At 33.9% G+C, this 14,919-nt stretch overlaps 2 protein-coding genes across 2 annotated transcripts in view; both read right to left on the minus strand.

Moving 5' to 3' along the window:
• Nucleotides 1-1,402: 1,402 nt before the first annotated feature.
• LOC119070729 (protein YIPF1) lies at nucleotides 1,403-2,745 on the minus strand. The gene is made up of 4 exons (XM_037175185.1): nucleotides 2,425-2,745; nucleotides 2,151-2,356; nucleotides 1,874-2,071; nucleotides 1,403-1,811 (listed from the first exon to the last, which is right to left on the minus strand). Exons 1-4 carry the CDS (start codon nucleotides 2,624-2,626, stop codon nucleotides 1,488-1,490), a joined length of 930 nt encoding a protein of 309 aa, XP_037031080.1. The 5' UTR covers nucleotides 2,627-2,745; the 3' UTR covers nucleotides 1,403-1,487.
• A 9,911-nt stretch (nucleotides 2,746-12,656) lies between these two features.
• The window catches only part of LOC119070727 (receptor-type tyrosine-protein phosphatase-like N), a 31,482-nt gene continuing 29,219 nt past the window's right edge, over nucleotides 12,657-14,919 (minus strand). Inside the window, exons 11-13 of the mRNA XM_037175183.1 lie at nucleotides 14,662-14,877; nucleotides 14,193-14,591; nucleotides 12,657-13,023 (exon numbers count right to left, since the gene is read on the minus strand). Of these exons, the coding sequence (XP_037031078.1) occupies nucleotides 12,862-13,023; nucleotides 14,193-14,591; nucleotides 14,662-14,877 (777 nt within the window). The 3' untranslated portion in view covers nucleotides 12,657-12,861. The remainder of the gene's footprint in view (nucleotides 13,024-14,192; nucleotides 14,592-14,661; nucleotides 14,878-14,919) is intronic.

Below are 14,919 nucleotides of genomic sequence, written 5' to 3' on the forward strand. Positions count from 1 at the left end.
TTGACATTTCGATATGACCTTGGAAAACGTTCAGGTACGGTCAAATACGAAATGATCCGAGTACTACTATCGATGATTACACCAAGATACGTTTGCTTTTTGTTATGTCGAAAATGTACCAGTAATTACTTGATCACTTCCGCTTTAAACAATATCTTTGCCCAAATGGAAGATTGAAGTTTTGACAAGTTATTTTTAATCGACGTAATACATTATTCCAAACAAAAAATTGTTTTACGGCATGTCTCTAAAATGCACTGATTTTTTATAAGTTCGTCTAAGCTTCGAAACGTAATGTAAGAAAATTACAAAATGGCGGCCCTATATTTTGGATTTTACACTGTTTGGCGAAATTCTTTTGATCAGAATTGTCGGTACCCATGTAGTTCCTGCTGCAGAACACCTTGCACAATGCACATACTTATTTTCGTCGAGACTGGAAACGGCCTCCAGCACATTTTAGGCGGCTGACAAAATTAGGTCCATTTGGGGTCGTACTTTGTAAACAAAATTAATTTTATAAAAAAATCTGTGTATTTTATTCAAAACTTCAATCTTCCATTCAAAGACTCACTCCACTCTGTTGATGGTCTGGTTGGCAGTGTTGCATCCGCTCCAACAACGTTGTTGCCTATATTGGAAGAATCCTTGATTGTGCTACTGGCAGCGTTGATGACTTCGTTCGCTAACTTTATGTTCTTCTCAACAAACTCCCCTGTTCCTTTTACAAGATCTTCTCGCCACGGTAAATATACAGAAATATCGTGAAATAATAAATAAGTAAATATACCGAGGGTTGCCGTAAAAGAACTAAATGTCAAATGCGGCACTCCTCGCTATTTAGTCCATGGCGAAATGTATTTTCCCCTGGGGAATTATCCCCCAGATTGAAAAAATTAAATCATCGCGAATTATCGCCGGTGACATCTTCAAGGATGCCCTAGCCCTTCTTTTTTTGGTCTGTGATCTATTGTTTCGGATGGAACGAATGTTCAGAGGTTTTTTCAGAGTCTCATTTTCATTGTTTCTCCTACCCAATTCTAACCCGTAATCTTCGGAACAGGTGAGGTCGACCTTATACGCGAAGCTCAATCCGAGTCTGTTTAAAATCTGAATTAAAAATTTTTACCTGACCTGAATGTACCTGAAATCTGAAAATCAGTTAAAGTTCAGGTCAGATTTCTTGCACACCTGAATAATCCCAACCTGTTTGACTTAACTTATTCTGAACTTTTACTGATACTCAGATATCAGATAAATTCGGGTCAGGTCAGCTCAGATTCAAATATTACCGTGTTGATCTGAAATTCAAGTTCAGATCAAAGGATTCCGGACATGTTTCGAGTCTTAATCCTTATGTCTAAATTCAATTACAAGAGCGCACAGGTAGAAATTCAACCGATTAATTGTCTAATAAATAAATTTTATTTCACCATCGATTTCAAACACAGACCAGTTACATTTATGTACATAACGACCCCATTTTCTTACGGGGCTGCGGGGATGACAACTGGAATGGGTGCAGTAGTTAATGATTCCGGAACGTGGAAGAAATACAACATAAATCCGGTGGCTAATAGGAAATGAGCTCCGACAATGACGGCGGCCAATATAAGCGAGACTCTGGTCACACGCAATGCTGGCGTCAATACCAGTACCAATACGGAACCGGACAAAAAGGTGGCCGTTATTACGAGTAACCATTGCAATAGCGATAATTGAATGACCCAAAGAATTGAAACTGGAATGTAGATCGCTAGAGAGTAGCCGTACACACAGATCAACGTCAAGAGACTGGGCGTGTATGGACTCTGGAGAGAAAATGTTTTTTACAATTTTGTAATTTCGGCTGCAATAATTCGTGTAAATTCACCTCAGTTTCGAGATCGGGATCGGTTGGCCGAACGAACCATTTGAATGCACCCCATAAACTCAATGGAACAATGCAAACGTACATTATGATGGTAGTGGCAGCAATCGAAACCAAATGGAAATTGTAATGCCACGGATTACTGTCGTTCGCATATTGAATGTAGCTGGCAACGTTTCCACTGATGGCAATCGAGAAGATCTGCCAGAGAGAGAGAGAGAGAGAGAGAAGAAAGTCTGTGCATTTCATGGCTTCAGATGTCAATAACTTGAGAGCTTACCAGCGTAACGACAATCCAGAACGGACCATACAGATCCGGATTGAGACCAATATGTTGTTTGAGATAGCTGGGCGGTGCCTTTCTCGGTATCACTGAACTAACAATTCTCTCTATTACCATGGATGTGTCAACATTGAAGAATTGTTGATAATACTCGATGCTGAAGAAGGAGTAGACCTGCTTCTCGTTTGTGGCCTGATCTCCATCTGAGAAAAATTATTGTTTGTAAATCAAATGAACCGAAAATCGGTCTGGGAAATCAGCACTGGATTACCATTTTGTCGCACATCTTCTTCACGCTCCAGAACACGTACACTGGTCGACATGTCGTCAATCAAACCCTCTAGGTGTTGATCGCTGTACGGATTCATTGTCCTGTTCGGTGAATTTATATTTATTTCAGCGCGTCCGCTGTTGCTGTAGTTATCTTTTGTTGGTGAGTACTCTTTGAATGATAACAGATCGTCGGTGTTCATCGTAATAGTTCTGTCGAAAGTTGGATTGATTTGGGGGATTTTCTGATAAGCAAAATTTCGTATTTATATTTTCTTGGTGTCGTGTTATTCGGTGGTTTACAAGCGTACACTAACTGTCAAAAGTGAGAAATCTGTCAGAAAACATGGTTTACATTATCGTGGGCTGGAATCGCTTGAATTCACTTATTAGTTTCAGTATTGGGAAATAGATGTCTCTTTCTCGCTGCTCTTTCAGAAGAATCAAGAAACATTGTATAGAGTGTTATGATGAAAGAGAAGAAGATATTTTGACAAGTACCCAAGGCAAGTTAAAATTAAACTGGTCTTCTGTCCTCTCGCTCTCAACGTACCACGTTGAAAGAGAAGCAAATACGTTGACAAGTACCCCAAGGCAAGTTATAATAACTAGTCTTCGGTTTTCTCGCTCTGATCATAACAGTCTATTATCAGTTGAGATCGGCGTTTCTAATCGCTTGTCTAATTCACGCCGTAAGTGTGCCTAAAATTTGAATTTTGAGTGAACGATTCGGTGAAAAAGTGAACCGAAAAATACATTTCAACGCTTCATTGTATGAAAATGACGCTACGTTAGAAAGACCTCCGCACTTTCCATTTTGAATTTCGACCGCACTTACGGCGTGAATTGTTAACAGCAGGTAATATGTGTCTTCTTCCATTACTTAAGACTAGATTACGAATCATCAGTAGAATCATTCAAGGCTGTAATCTTTGGGAAGAAATTTTATGGATGACATCAAAACGCAGTTCGCCTGAGACTGGTGAACATATCCTTAGGGATTCTATACCAATCTCAGGTTTCGCACCTTCGGGTATTATGAAATCCAAGATGAGGAACTAATACCATTAGATGGCAAGTGCTATAATGACTTCTTATCGAAAAGAGGGAAATTTCGTGACAAAGGATCTTTAAAGGGTTCTTTTTCTCAATTAAAGAAGCCTCGCAAAAACTTTAAAAAATCCAGTCAGTGCAAGGTGACAAACTGTTAAGTTTCAGTATCCTATTTAGAGTACCACCAACGCACTTCAAGCATGAGTGGTACTCTAAATAGGGTACTGACTATAACGCAGCGTCATTTTCTTACGAGGAAGCGTTGAAATTTACTTTTCGGTTCACTTTTTCATCGAATCGTTCACTTGAAATTCAAATTTTAGACACACTCGCCGAACTCTTCATAATATTTTCGAAAAGTATTCCATTTGGCAGCTGCGTGAATGCACTTTAATTAAATGGAGGCATACTTGATATTTTTCGATAGTATGGGTATGTTCCAAAGGTCATTTCGAAATGTCAAATTTCATCCACAGAAGGCAACATCAACTCACAGGTTGTCAAAAATTGTAGCGAAAAATTTACAAAGAAATTGGGTAACATGCGTTTAGGTTATGTTCATCTCTGTGGATGAAATCGTCGTCGTTCGTGTTGTCAAAGTGTGGGCAGTGTCGGACTGGCTCAAAAAAGCCCTTCGGGCGTTGTATGGAGAAATTTTTCAAAAAGCCCATCGTCGTCATTTATCCATACAAAAATCAAAAGGCCCTTCGGGAATCGCCCGAACACCCATAGGGCCAGTCCGGAACTGAGTGTGGGTTTACAGTGATTTGGAACAAACGTGAAATGTTTCGTTCATTCATTTATGTGGGAATCTGAAGAACTATGTTAGCTCTTAGTCACTAACCTAGTGTAGCAATTAGCATATGATGTCAAATAGAGTAATATTTACATTAACAGTGAAACAGTGTAGAACTGGTACACTGTCGTAATTTATTACTCTATGGTGCTTTGATCCTGCACATCACCTTAGTATATAAAATTCCAGGTTAGCCCTCATGCGAACATTTATTCTAGTTGAATTTTTCCTGGCTAACGCATCTTCTCTAGGTAAAATAACGAGAAGCAGAGATGAATTTTCTCACAATGAACACACGGAGACAATCCGCGAATTTTCACACAATCATGGACAAAATTTGTACGGTTCAATGATCTGTATGAGTTACATAAGACATTTTTTCGTACGTTACTGATGAATAAATCTAAACATTTTATCGTTCCTCACGCTCACCAAGAAAATACTTTGATCGCGTCATCAGCCGATTTATACGTCTTTCATGTATATAAAATGTAACGATCAAAAATGAAATGATAGCAGCGCGTCTATTAACTCTCATAAAAAATACATTCAAATGGATCATTCATACGACGAAGAAACCTAAACGACATTTATTAGCTCTGTATTTATAGCGATGATGATGATGGTGATGATGATGACTAACACGCGTCTAATACCAACAATTCAATTTCGGTTTTTTACACTCAAAACAGAGAAATGAGCACTATATGCGCTATCTACTAACAAGTGTACCACACCTTATCCACCAGAACAAAGCACCAGAAACATATATTCGTCATTTCGATTCCATAGTGGAAGGTTGTAAGACGTCGTATAGATCGCCGAGTCAAAAACAATTCTTTAAAAAAAAATGGTAGACCGTGTCGTTTCGATTATCTTGTGTGTGTTGTTGCCGCCCGTTGCAGTTTTCCTGGAACGAGGACTGGGATGTGATGCAATTGTTAACATAATCCTGTGTATCGTTGGACTATGGATCGGTGGCATAATTCATGCCTTTTGCGTTACGAACGCCTTGGGCAGGAGCAATTAATTTAAATAAGTAAAACTGGTCGGTGCATCGATTTGTTTCTCTTTCGGTATGAATGCTGTGCTACAAACCACAATGTAAACAATACCATCAAGTGACAAAGTATTTAACAAAGAATTTTTTTTTAATTTTTTTTTTATATTCGCCTAACTTAATTAAGAAAATTAATTAATTTTTGTATCACAAAAAAAGATTTTATTTCGAATTAAAAATGTATTTTGGTGTGTAAGAGGCGTTGTTTGTTTTCAAAAATTTATTTATAAATATGGACAAAGTGAGTGCAGTGATGTATAATACCATCATTGATAGCCCCCAAATATGTTATACGAAAGAGTAAAGGTCTAAGTATAATGCGTGCGCATAAACTAAAAGAAGATGATACGATACGATAGAAAACCAGTTATTTTTATGAGCCCTAACATAATGTTTGCTTTCAAATTAATTTCTTCTTTTTTTTCCGGTGTTATTATGGTTCTGCGTAGTAGTAATGTCCGCAGAGAACGCACCAAAAAAATTATTCTGTTTTGACAACTCAGTGACGAAAAGTGAAACTGTCGTTGCCTTTTTGAGACAAACTTTGTATGTCTCAGATAAATGCATTTTAGGCACACAATTTGTCACACTCGATCTGTGTTTTCGAGTGACGAACGATCTTCACATCTATATGTGACTCAATGGCACCGAGTGATAAGTGCTGCTTTTTTAGGCACTAGACGTGTAGATTGTCATCCGAGCGAGATCGCAGGCCGATTGCGACATAACACATCGTGTGCCCAAGGAATAGTCATTTTCTTCCCTCTGTTGAAACTTTGGAAGCCTTTGTTGCGAAAAACTTTGAGCTTAACTCGGGAAAAAAGTCAAAAATTGCATTTTCTCGGTAGAAAACAACACTCAAGCAATGCAATTTCCAACGTTTCTTCACTCGTTGAACAAATAACTATTTCTCAAATGAGAGAAAGTAGTTATTTTCTCACCTGCGTTGTAAAAAAGCATTGATCACTCGGTAGCATAAATAACTATTCAGCGACTCGGAATACGTAAAGTAGGTCGAACATTTCTTTTCCGGTCGCTTCTGTAGGTTGATAAATAATGGAAAACAATGTCCACAAAAATCCAACAAGAATTCAAAAATAGAATTCCAATTCAATATTAGCACGATCCCAGCGTCTTATAACACATCTTATACACTTGTTGTGTTGTTTGGAATCATATGTACAAATGATTTCATTGTATTGTGTCGGTATGAGCTCATTGATAAGTTCACATTGAGTGTAAATTTAATTATTTTGATTCAATGACGATGGTTGTATACATAAAATGCTATTATTTAGCAGGAATTATTTGACCGAAATTGTAAATTCCATTTAATTATGCAGTAGGAGTCACAGCACTTAAAATAACTTGTTTAAATTACGATTACAATATTGAAAAGTTGCGGTTTGATGTATGTAATATGTATGATATCAAAAGAATAACTTCTGCTGAGTAATGCGTCACAGAATATAGGTTGATATGTTAATGCAGAACTTTAATTTATATAAGCACGACACTGCTTCTGCCAATCTTGCATACTTACGTGTCTGGTCTGTTGCAATTAATCCTTTTTGGTCTATCAAGTTTCTGATCGTGACGTCGTGTTGCATTGTTTCTTACTTCGGACACGTATATCATTAGGATATAGACTATCCTAATCCACTACTTGATCCGATTTAAGTAATTTCAACAGAGTCATGTAAAATCTATCATTAAATTTCAACAAATATTTTGCTATGTAAAAGTACACATTATGCAGACTTCATCATTTATTTTTGTCGTGGTTGTCGATAACATACATGCGAGCGTTCTTAAAAAAACCTAAATTTCGTCGGTTAACTCATTGACGAAAAATAAAAGTTTCGTTGCCATTAGGGGCTGTGCATAAAAGAGGTAAAAAAGATACAAAGAGAACGGGTTTCACAAAACCGTACAAACAATGGTAAATATATGGGAATTAAAACTTGACCATAGGGAAAGGGGATTTCAAAAACTAAAGACTTATAATACACATCAATAACTATTCTGCAACGGTCCTGCTAAAGGGACATGTTTCATGGATGTTTTGGGTTATTTATCTAACTAAGGTAGGTATGAAGGTATTAAATTGCATCTCCAAAAAATTTCTGGAAAAGTCATGGTCGGGAACACTTTTTGTAATGTTTCATCGGTGAGTCGAATTTTTAAAAATTTTAAAGTATGCCAAATTGAAGCCACAGTCTCTACGAGTAGTTATCATATACACTTAACAAAGTTTCAACACAGTCGGCAGAACTGCTCTCACTATGGCTCTGTGACCAAAAAGTCGGTGAGAGCTTCGAACTTTAAATTTTTATTTTTTTATTTTCGTAATCAGTGGACCATTCTGCATCGAGCCTACCCGCAGGCCTTAAAAAAATTTAAAAAAAAGACTGCAAAACGCTACACCTTATTACTTAACCTCCTGAGAACTATTTTTAAGTGGCCCTATCAAACTTACCGTTTCCGTTTGCGTTAGAGTTTTCGTTTGGATTTATCGTTCGAAACACCAAACATCTGACGTTCCCTACTGACTGGTCACTGAAAGTATTTCCTTAGGTATTTCTACTAGTTTCTTTCAAGTTCATTCTTATATGGAATATTTAAGCAAAGGCAAGTCATTTTAAGCGACCTGACAACAATTCATATGTCTAAACGGCAAAGACATTCCATTACATCCTCAACGATAATTGTATTTTTTTTACCTTTGTCTGGAACGTGTGATGGAAAGGAATGATAAAAATGCCGGATATTTCCATAGTTTTATCTTAATATATATTTACCGGAGAATAATTTTTGTTTCTTTTTTTTTAATGTTTTGCTTATCTCGTGTTCCAAATATTAAATTTCACAACATAAATGTTCATTTATATATCCACAACAATCAATAATCAATAATTTCTTTATTTGTTTGCCATAGTACATAATAAGGTAAGTCAAATATATTTATATATTTAAGTATATTATTAAGTTGTTTTGGTTTTTTTTTATGTTTTTCATTTAATAATTAGTATATTGTGATGTTATTTTTTCCATAATTCTTCATCTTTTTTGATAAATCTGATTCGTTAAACTTTGAATATTTTATAATAATAATTTTTAATTTCTTTTTATTCATTCAAATATAGTTTTTTACTTTTTGTTAAGATAGTTTTTTGATAATTTTTTTTGTCTTCTTTTTTAATTTAAATTTTTCTTTTTCTTTTTTGTATTATTATATAGGTAGTAAATTATGCACATTTATACACAAAAATATATTTTTATAATTCCATTTCATAAACTGTGTATTTCCTTTCAGTTAAGTTCTATTGATATAAGCCATAATATGTTTCAGTTTTTAATAACTTTGAGAGTGATTTTAAATGATTTGGTCAACCAAAAAAACAATTCAAAATTGACTTGGTAATAATACTCTTTTGAAGCTGTATGCATGTGCTGTTGATTCTTTCAATTTGAGCTTTATTGAAGGTAATTTTCCTTGTATGTTTGTTGGTGTAAATATATTTTTAAAATTTCAATTTAACGATATTTTAAAGAGGAATGACAAGAATATTTTTTTTATAATTTTTTATTTTTTATTTTCATTGCGTCATATTAGTTTTAGTAACTAAATCAACTAACATCTATCCTTGGGAGAGGTTTTTTAAGACATTTTCAAAGTTTTTGTTGTTGTTTTTTTTTAATAAAAAATATAATTTTTTTAGTTAAAATTTTGTTTGATAAACATTTCATGAAAATTTTTAATGAAAGCCTGGAACAGATCAGGTTCTTCCCTGAAACTTAGGACATATTTGAACTAAAACATTTCAAAGTCTGTTTCCGTGGAAAAAATTTTTTTTTGGAGTTTGACAATGTTATGAGATTTGCGTATGTATATTGTATATGTAAACATTATAATGTGGACTTCGCTTGTGGAATGAGCGACATTAATTGGAATCCAATTATTGGATTGTAATTGTAAACTTTTCACCTCCTCTGAAAATAATTTCACAAATTGTTTTCTATATATTGCGTTAACCAGATGAACCAAAATCAGAGCCTATTTTTGGAAAATCAAGTTTCAAATTCTCTAAAATAAATTGTAAAAATTTCCAAGATTTCCCAAAAAGTTCTACAAATTTTATTTTTGATATAACATCTAGCAAAATTTTGAGAATTTTATCAAATTTTAGGAAAATATTTCAATTTCAGGAAATTTATTTTCCAAAAAAAGGCATTGTTTCAAATAGATATCTGGCCATCTTTCTGGTCAGCCACGGAGCCTATTTTAGGGATTTTAGAATTACTTTGAATTAACAAATTAACTTACAAGTTAACCAAGTTAATTTACAAAAAAGTCTAAAAAAATTACCAAAAATTCTAAAAATTACAAAAAATTACTAAAATTTATCAAAAATGAGTAATTTTTTGTTAATTTTATGTAAATTTTGGTAACTTTTAATTATTTTAATAATTTTTGACAGTTTTTACTAATTTAAAATCCTTAAAGTAGGCTTCGAGTCAGAGTATGGTATTATATAGCTAACAGATTGATCTGACCTTACTATAGGCGTTCCACTATGTCATGTCAAATTCAAAAAAAAATGTAAAAAAATCGGCTCACCATAAGTTCCAGTTAATTTAAATATCAGGTTCGAGTCGACCTGACCTGCTCCGAGCTTCAGCATAAAATCAACATAATTAATTATTCACATGTAGCTGCTCAGAAGAACATAAATTTATTGTTCAAAAAGAAAATTACAAAAATAACAAAAAAATATTTTTGTTGCGATTTTCATTTTGAAAAACTCAGTCGTCGTTTTTTTACTTTTTGTTTTCATTATATATATATAGTTCCACCATCAATAAAATATTTTTTGTTTTTGTTTATTTTTTAACATTTATATATAATTTGTTATGTCAGAAATAGTTTTTTGTTTTTTAAGTTTTTTTAAACTTACACTTTCCATTTGTTTAGCTTTTAGCATAATAATATTTATATAATTTTCTTAGTTAATGCAAAATTGTTTTTTTTTGTCTTTCTTTAATAATTTTTAGTCTTTGTTCGTATAATATTTTTGTGTGTTTCATTTAATGGCAAAATTTATTTTCAAATCAAAATTCAATGTTCAGGGATTCTAAAGTCCTATACAAACAGGCTGATTAGGTGCGTAAAAAGGGATGTTTTGCATAAAATATTTGGGTTTTTTTCTTTGGTTATTTTTTGTTATTATGATAAGTATGGATTTTTAAGATGTGTACATGTAGGAGGATATTTGATTTGATTTGATTCATTGTTGATGTCTGGGTAAATATAAATCTTGACCTTTAAAAACGAATATTTTAATATTGTAGAAAAATATATTTTTCGTTGAAAATAGTCGTGATGAAAATTATATTATTATTTAGGGTTGTGTGTTTGATTCTCTTTTCTTTTGTTAATAAAAAATAAATTTTCCTTTCTCTATCTTCTCTGCATAAATATATCGATTTTAAATACTTTTACCCTTAATAGGTTTTTCAATGAAACGTATGTCGACTGTCACTGTGTAAATTAGCATTGGCAATGTTTTAATCGAAATCATAAATTTCAAAGAAAATTTAAATAAACAAAAAAAATGGAAATCAGAAAGATATGACAGAGTTCGAACTTCCATTCAACAATTTTCATTTTCGAAAATTGACAAAATGATCGAACGTAACTTTGACGAAAAATTGATAGTTTTCGATAAAAGAAATTTGCATGAACTTTGGAGAAATGGTGACTTTTTCCAGTGGTTTTATTTGGTGTCCAACTTCATTTTTTACGGCTCGTTTCGCAAACTCACGCTTGGAAAATCAGAAATCCCGAACAGTAAAGTAACATACTTTTTCGACGAACAGAATTGACGATTCATGTGACCATAAGTTGCCACAAATATTTTTTGGATAAATAAGTTGAAAGATTTGACTGGTATGCAAAACCTGTAGGGATTCTTGGTCTCTTGGTTTAGGGGAATTTGTTTCTAAACTTTCATATGAAAGACATTTTTTCTGTTCTTAGAATCCCCTAACAGGACACTAACTGAAAAATTCAGTTAATTTTTTTGGTCACCAAATGGAATTATGAAGATTGAAAATTTCTGTAAATTATTAATGACTATGGGCATTCGAGCAGTGCCCTCAGAGCTTTTAGATTTTTTTTGTATAAACGAAGGAAATTTTTACAAATTTTCATCATTCAACGTTGTGAACCTCTGATAAATTGGAAAAAAAGCGCAGCGAGCTTTATGGACAAATTCCACTTTCGTCTTTTAACTGAAGCTAACCCAAAGTCCTAAAATTGGTAAGCAAATTCTCTTAAACTCTTTGAACAAGCCCAGTGGTCCTTATAAAATATGAATTGAAATCGAAATGAAAATAAAATCGTAAAAATTCCTGTATTCATCTCTTTACACATCAGTTCGGTTTTATTCATGATAGCATGCCATTGTCCTATGATTGTTTCATTCCCGTTTAATTTTCCCAGAATAAATTTTCTTTTGTTTTATTTTCAAGAGGTACACTTGTGATCAATTGAATAAAAATTTCATAAAAAGAAAAAATTTGAACCGAAAAAAATCTTAAAATGAAAATCAAGTTGCTTTTCGACAAATGAAATTTTGTTCACTAAAATTAAACACTCCTAGTCTCTCGATCATATGATTTTGCTCGGTTTCTTTCGGTCGGGATAAATATATATGTTATGTGAACAACACACAAATATTTTCATCAAATTGGTCCATCTAGCGTTGGCTGGAACAATGTCAAATGACACAACAGTCAGTTCGCATTCCTCATACATTGGGGTATGTAGAATTTATACCAAGTTATTGATGTTGCATTCAACATCGTAAAACGCTAAAGAGAGAATTGCATCAGAAAATATTTGTGACGTTGATGGATTCATGGTTGGTACTCCTTTTTTATTATTCTCAGTTAGTTACAGTAAATTTAGGTAATTTTTTCTGTCCAAAGATATTCAGATTTTAATTTTTGTTTTTTTAAGTTTTTATATTTTGAAAATGTAAACGAATTGTTTTCCTCGCATAAAACTTTTTTTTTAATTTCAAATTTTGTTTTTAATTTAATTTCTTTTCTTTAATATTTATTTATAATAATCAGAATTGACGCCAACTTTCAATTGATTTTAGATTTAATTTTTGGTTTTGAAAATGTTTGAGAAATAAGTGTGAAAAATTAAAGCAAAATAATCCAGGGCGATCAAATGAATTTCAATTAATAAACAAAAATTGCGAAAGAAAACCACTGTCTCGATTCCATAAGTTTTCTGGTTCAACTTTTTTACTTTTTTTTGTTTAATTTTTTGTTCATTTTTTTTAATCAATTCCAATTTGTTCAATTCAATCAACGGTTGTTCAATAAAACTATGGAAATGAAAACTTATGAGCTCGAGACTTTATACGAAAAAAAACAAAAAACAAAAAGAAGCTAAAAACTTAACTTACCCGACCGCCCGTATGTCTTCTAAAATTCTTTTAAAATAAAAAAAATTATTTTTCCTTTGTCGTTTCTGCAGTTGTCTTTTTTTCCGTTGTATCATCAGTTTTGTCCGTTGTATCTTTTTCCGGTTCCTGTTCCTTAACAGCTTCATTGTCAAGCTCGCGTTTCTCGTTTTGGGTGTTAGCTGGCAGGGCCTTTAGAATGGCGTGAACCTGACCAAAGCAGATGATATATTAAACAATACAGAGTCAATTCAGACATATGACTTTTGGATTGGGCTCCCAAAGGCCCAGGGACATTTTTAGATATTTTTTTAAACATTTTTTCCCACATTTTTCTGACTTTTTCCAAACTTTCCTTCATTTTTCTAAATTTTCCTTAATTTTTTCAAATCTCTTGCACTTATTGCTTTCTCATTCATAAAAATTGTTTGTAAATGAAAGGACAATATGTGCCCAAGGTCTCACTATTGTCCGAGGATTGGTACGCTTACCCTATGGAAAAATGTGGAGAAATTTAGGAAAATATGGGAAAATCTAATTCTATTTCCAAAAACAGTCCATGATAAGGTCTACAATTGAAGAACCAATTTGAAAAATTTGAGGAATCCAGGCCTGGAAGTCTGTTATCGACGGAAAAGCAGAAAACCAGGGCAGATAAGCATAGAAGATCCTTTCTTCCTTCGAAAGAAAATCCTTAAAAATCAACGAAAATCCTTCAAAATGAAAGCAAAATCCTAAAGAATCGTGTAAATATGCTTGAGAATCCCTTGAAATTGACAAATAATTCTATAAAATCAAAGGAATCCAAAGAAAATCTGAGGAAAATCCCTCGGCAGAAAATTAAGCGAAGTAATCCGAGCTGCCTTTTACAGAACCTACATATTGAAAGGCGTGGGGTAATCTGGCACACCATTCAAATTGATTCAAATTGAGTCATGACTTTTCGTTACATGTAGTAAAAGGACGCATACTATGATCGTGTGTGCCAGATTCCCCGATGTCATGTTGAAATTAATTGAAGTAATAGATTTTGTGAGAAGCACAAGGACATACTTAAGAGTGTACTGAATCATCAGAAATACAATGAATTTAGCATAAATTAGCATTCCAAACTAGAGCAATAGAATACCGAAATACCTATGATGTTTCTAAGGGGCAGTTTGCAAATGGCGCCGCACTATTTTACGGATTTTTCGACACCCTCTAACCAAAGAAATTCTAAATTATCTCAAATTTGAAGGAAGTATAACTTTTCCCCTCCACTTCTCCCCTTCTAAATCATCTGACGGCTACACAAATTCACGACTCGAACCCTAAATTACCCAAAAATTCCTCTTCCCTCAAATAACGAAACAACTATTTTTTGAATGACAACGTACCTCTTCAGCCACCGCCATCAATACGAACTCGAATTGTTGTCTCGTTGCCACCAGACCGGATCGTTGATCTCTCAGATGTTCAAGCGTTGCCGCAATGTCAATTTCTCTCGCTCCCTTATTCATTCTAGCTAACACCAAATCCAACAGAATGTATGCACCAGTTCGACCGGCACCATTGCTGCTGTGCACAACAATGGGACATGATCGTCCGCGATACGATTTATTAACTTTACGTCTAAATTCCAACAGTGCTTTGGCGGCTATCGGAACCGAACCGGCAGGCCATGATAGGAAATGGAATTGGGTAACGGTTCGAGTTTCGCCGGTACGTAGATTCTTTAGGTAAAATGATCGTACTAGGTAGTCTTCGCACCATATGTGCTCGCTGACAAGATTAACCTGTTGGGGAAAATGATTTTTTTTTTAGTTTTGTTTCGTCTAAATATTGTAAAGAAATCGTCCAACGTACTTCATAGATGTGATACACTTCAGCTCCCTCTTCCGGCCAATATCTTGCGCAAGCAATTTCTCCATTTTCTTGAAGCTTACACAAAGCCACAATGACAACAGCGCCCTGTTCCCATACCATTTGCCAGAAATGTGCCAGAGTCGATGGAAGTGGACCTTGAGCGGCAACATACGCTGGAGCTCGGGGATCGTGATCGGTTATCGTTGATGCATTCACCTTTATGTCAAAAATAAGAAAATTTTTGGGGGTGATTTGGAG

Source organism: Bradysia coprophila (assembly GCF_014529535.1).
Source record: "Bradysia coprophila strain Holo2 chromosome IV unlocalized genomic scaffold, BU_Bcop_v1 contig_106, whole genome shotgun sequence".
NCBI classification, from domain to species: Eukaryota; Metazoa; Arthropoda; class Insecta; order Diptera; family Sciaridae; genus Bradysia; species Bradysia coprophila.

Coding starts and splice junctions, on each gene's coding strand:
- LOC119070729 (XM_037175185.1), bottom strand. CDS start 2,626: ATGAACACCGACGATCTGTTATCATTCAAAGAGTACTCACCAACAAAA. Junction 2,072..2,150: donor TCTGGATTGTCGTTACGCTG/GTAAGCTCTCAA, acceptor TCTCTCTGGCAG/ATCTTCTCGATTGCCATCAG. Junction 1,812..1,873: donor ATCCCGATCTCGAAACTGAG/GTGAATTTACAC, acceptor TTTTCTCTCCAG/AGTCCATACACGCCCAGTCT.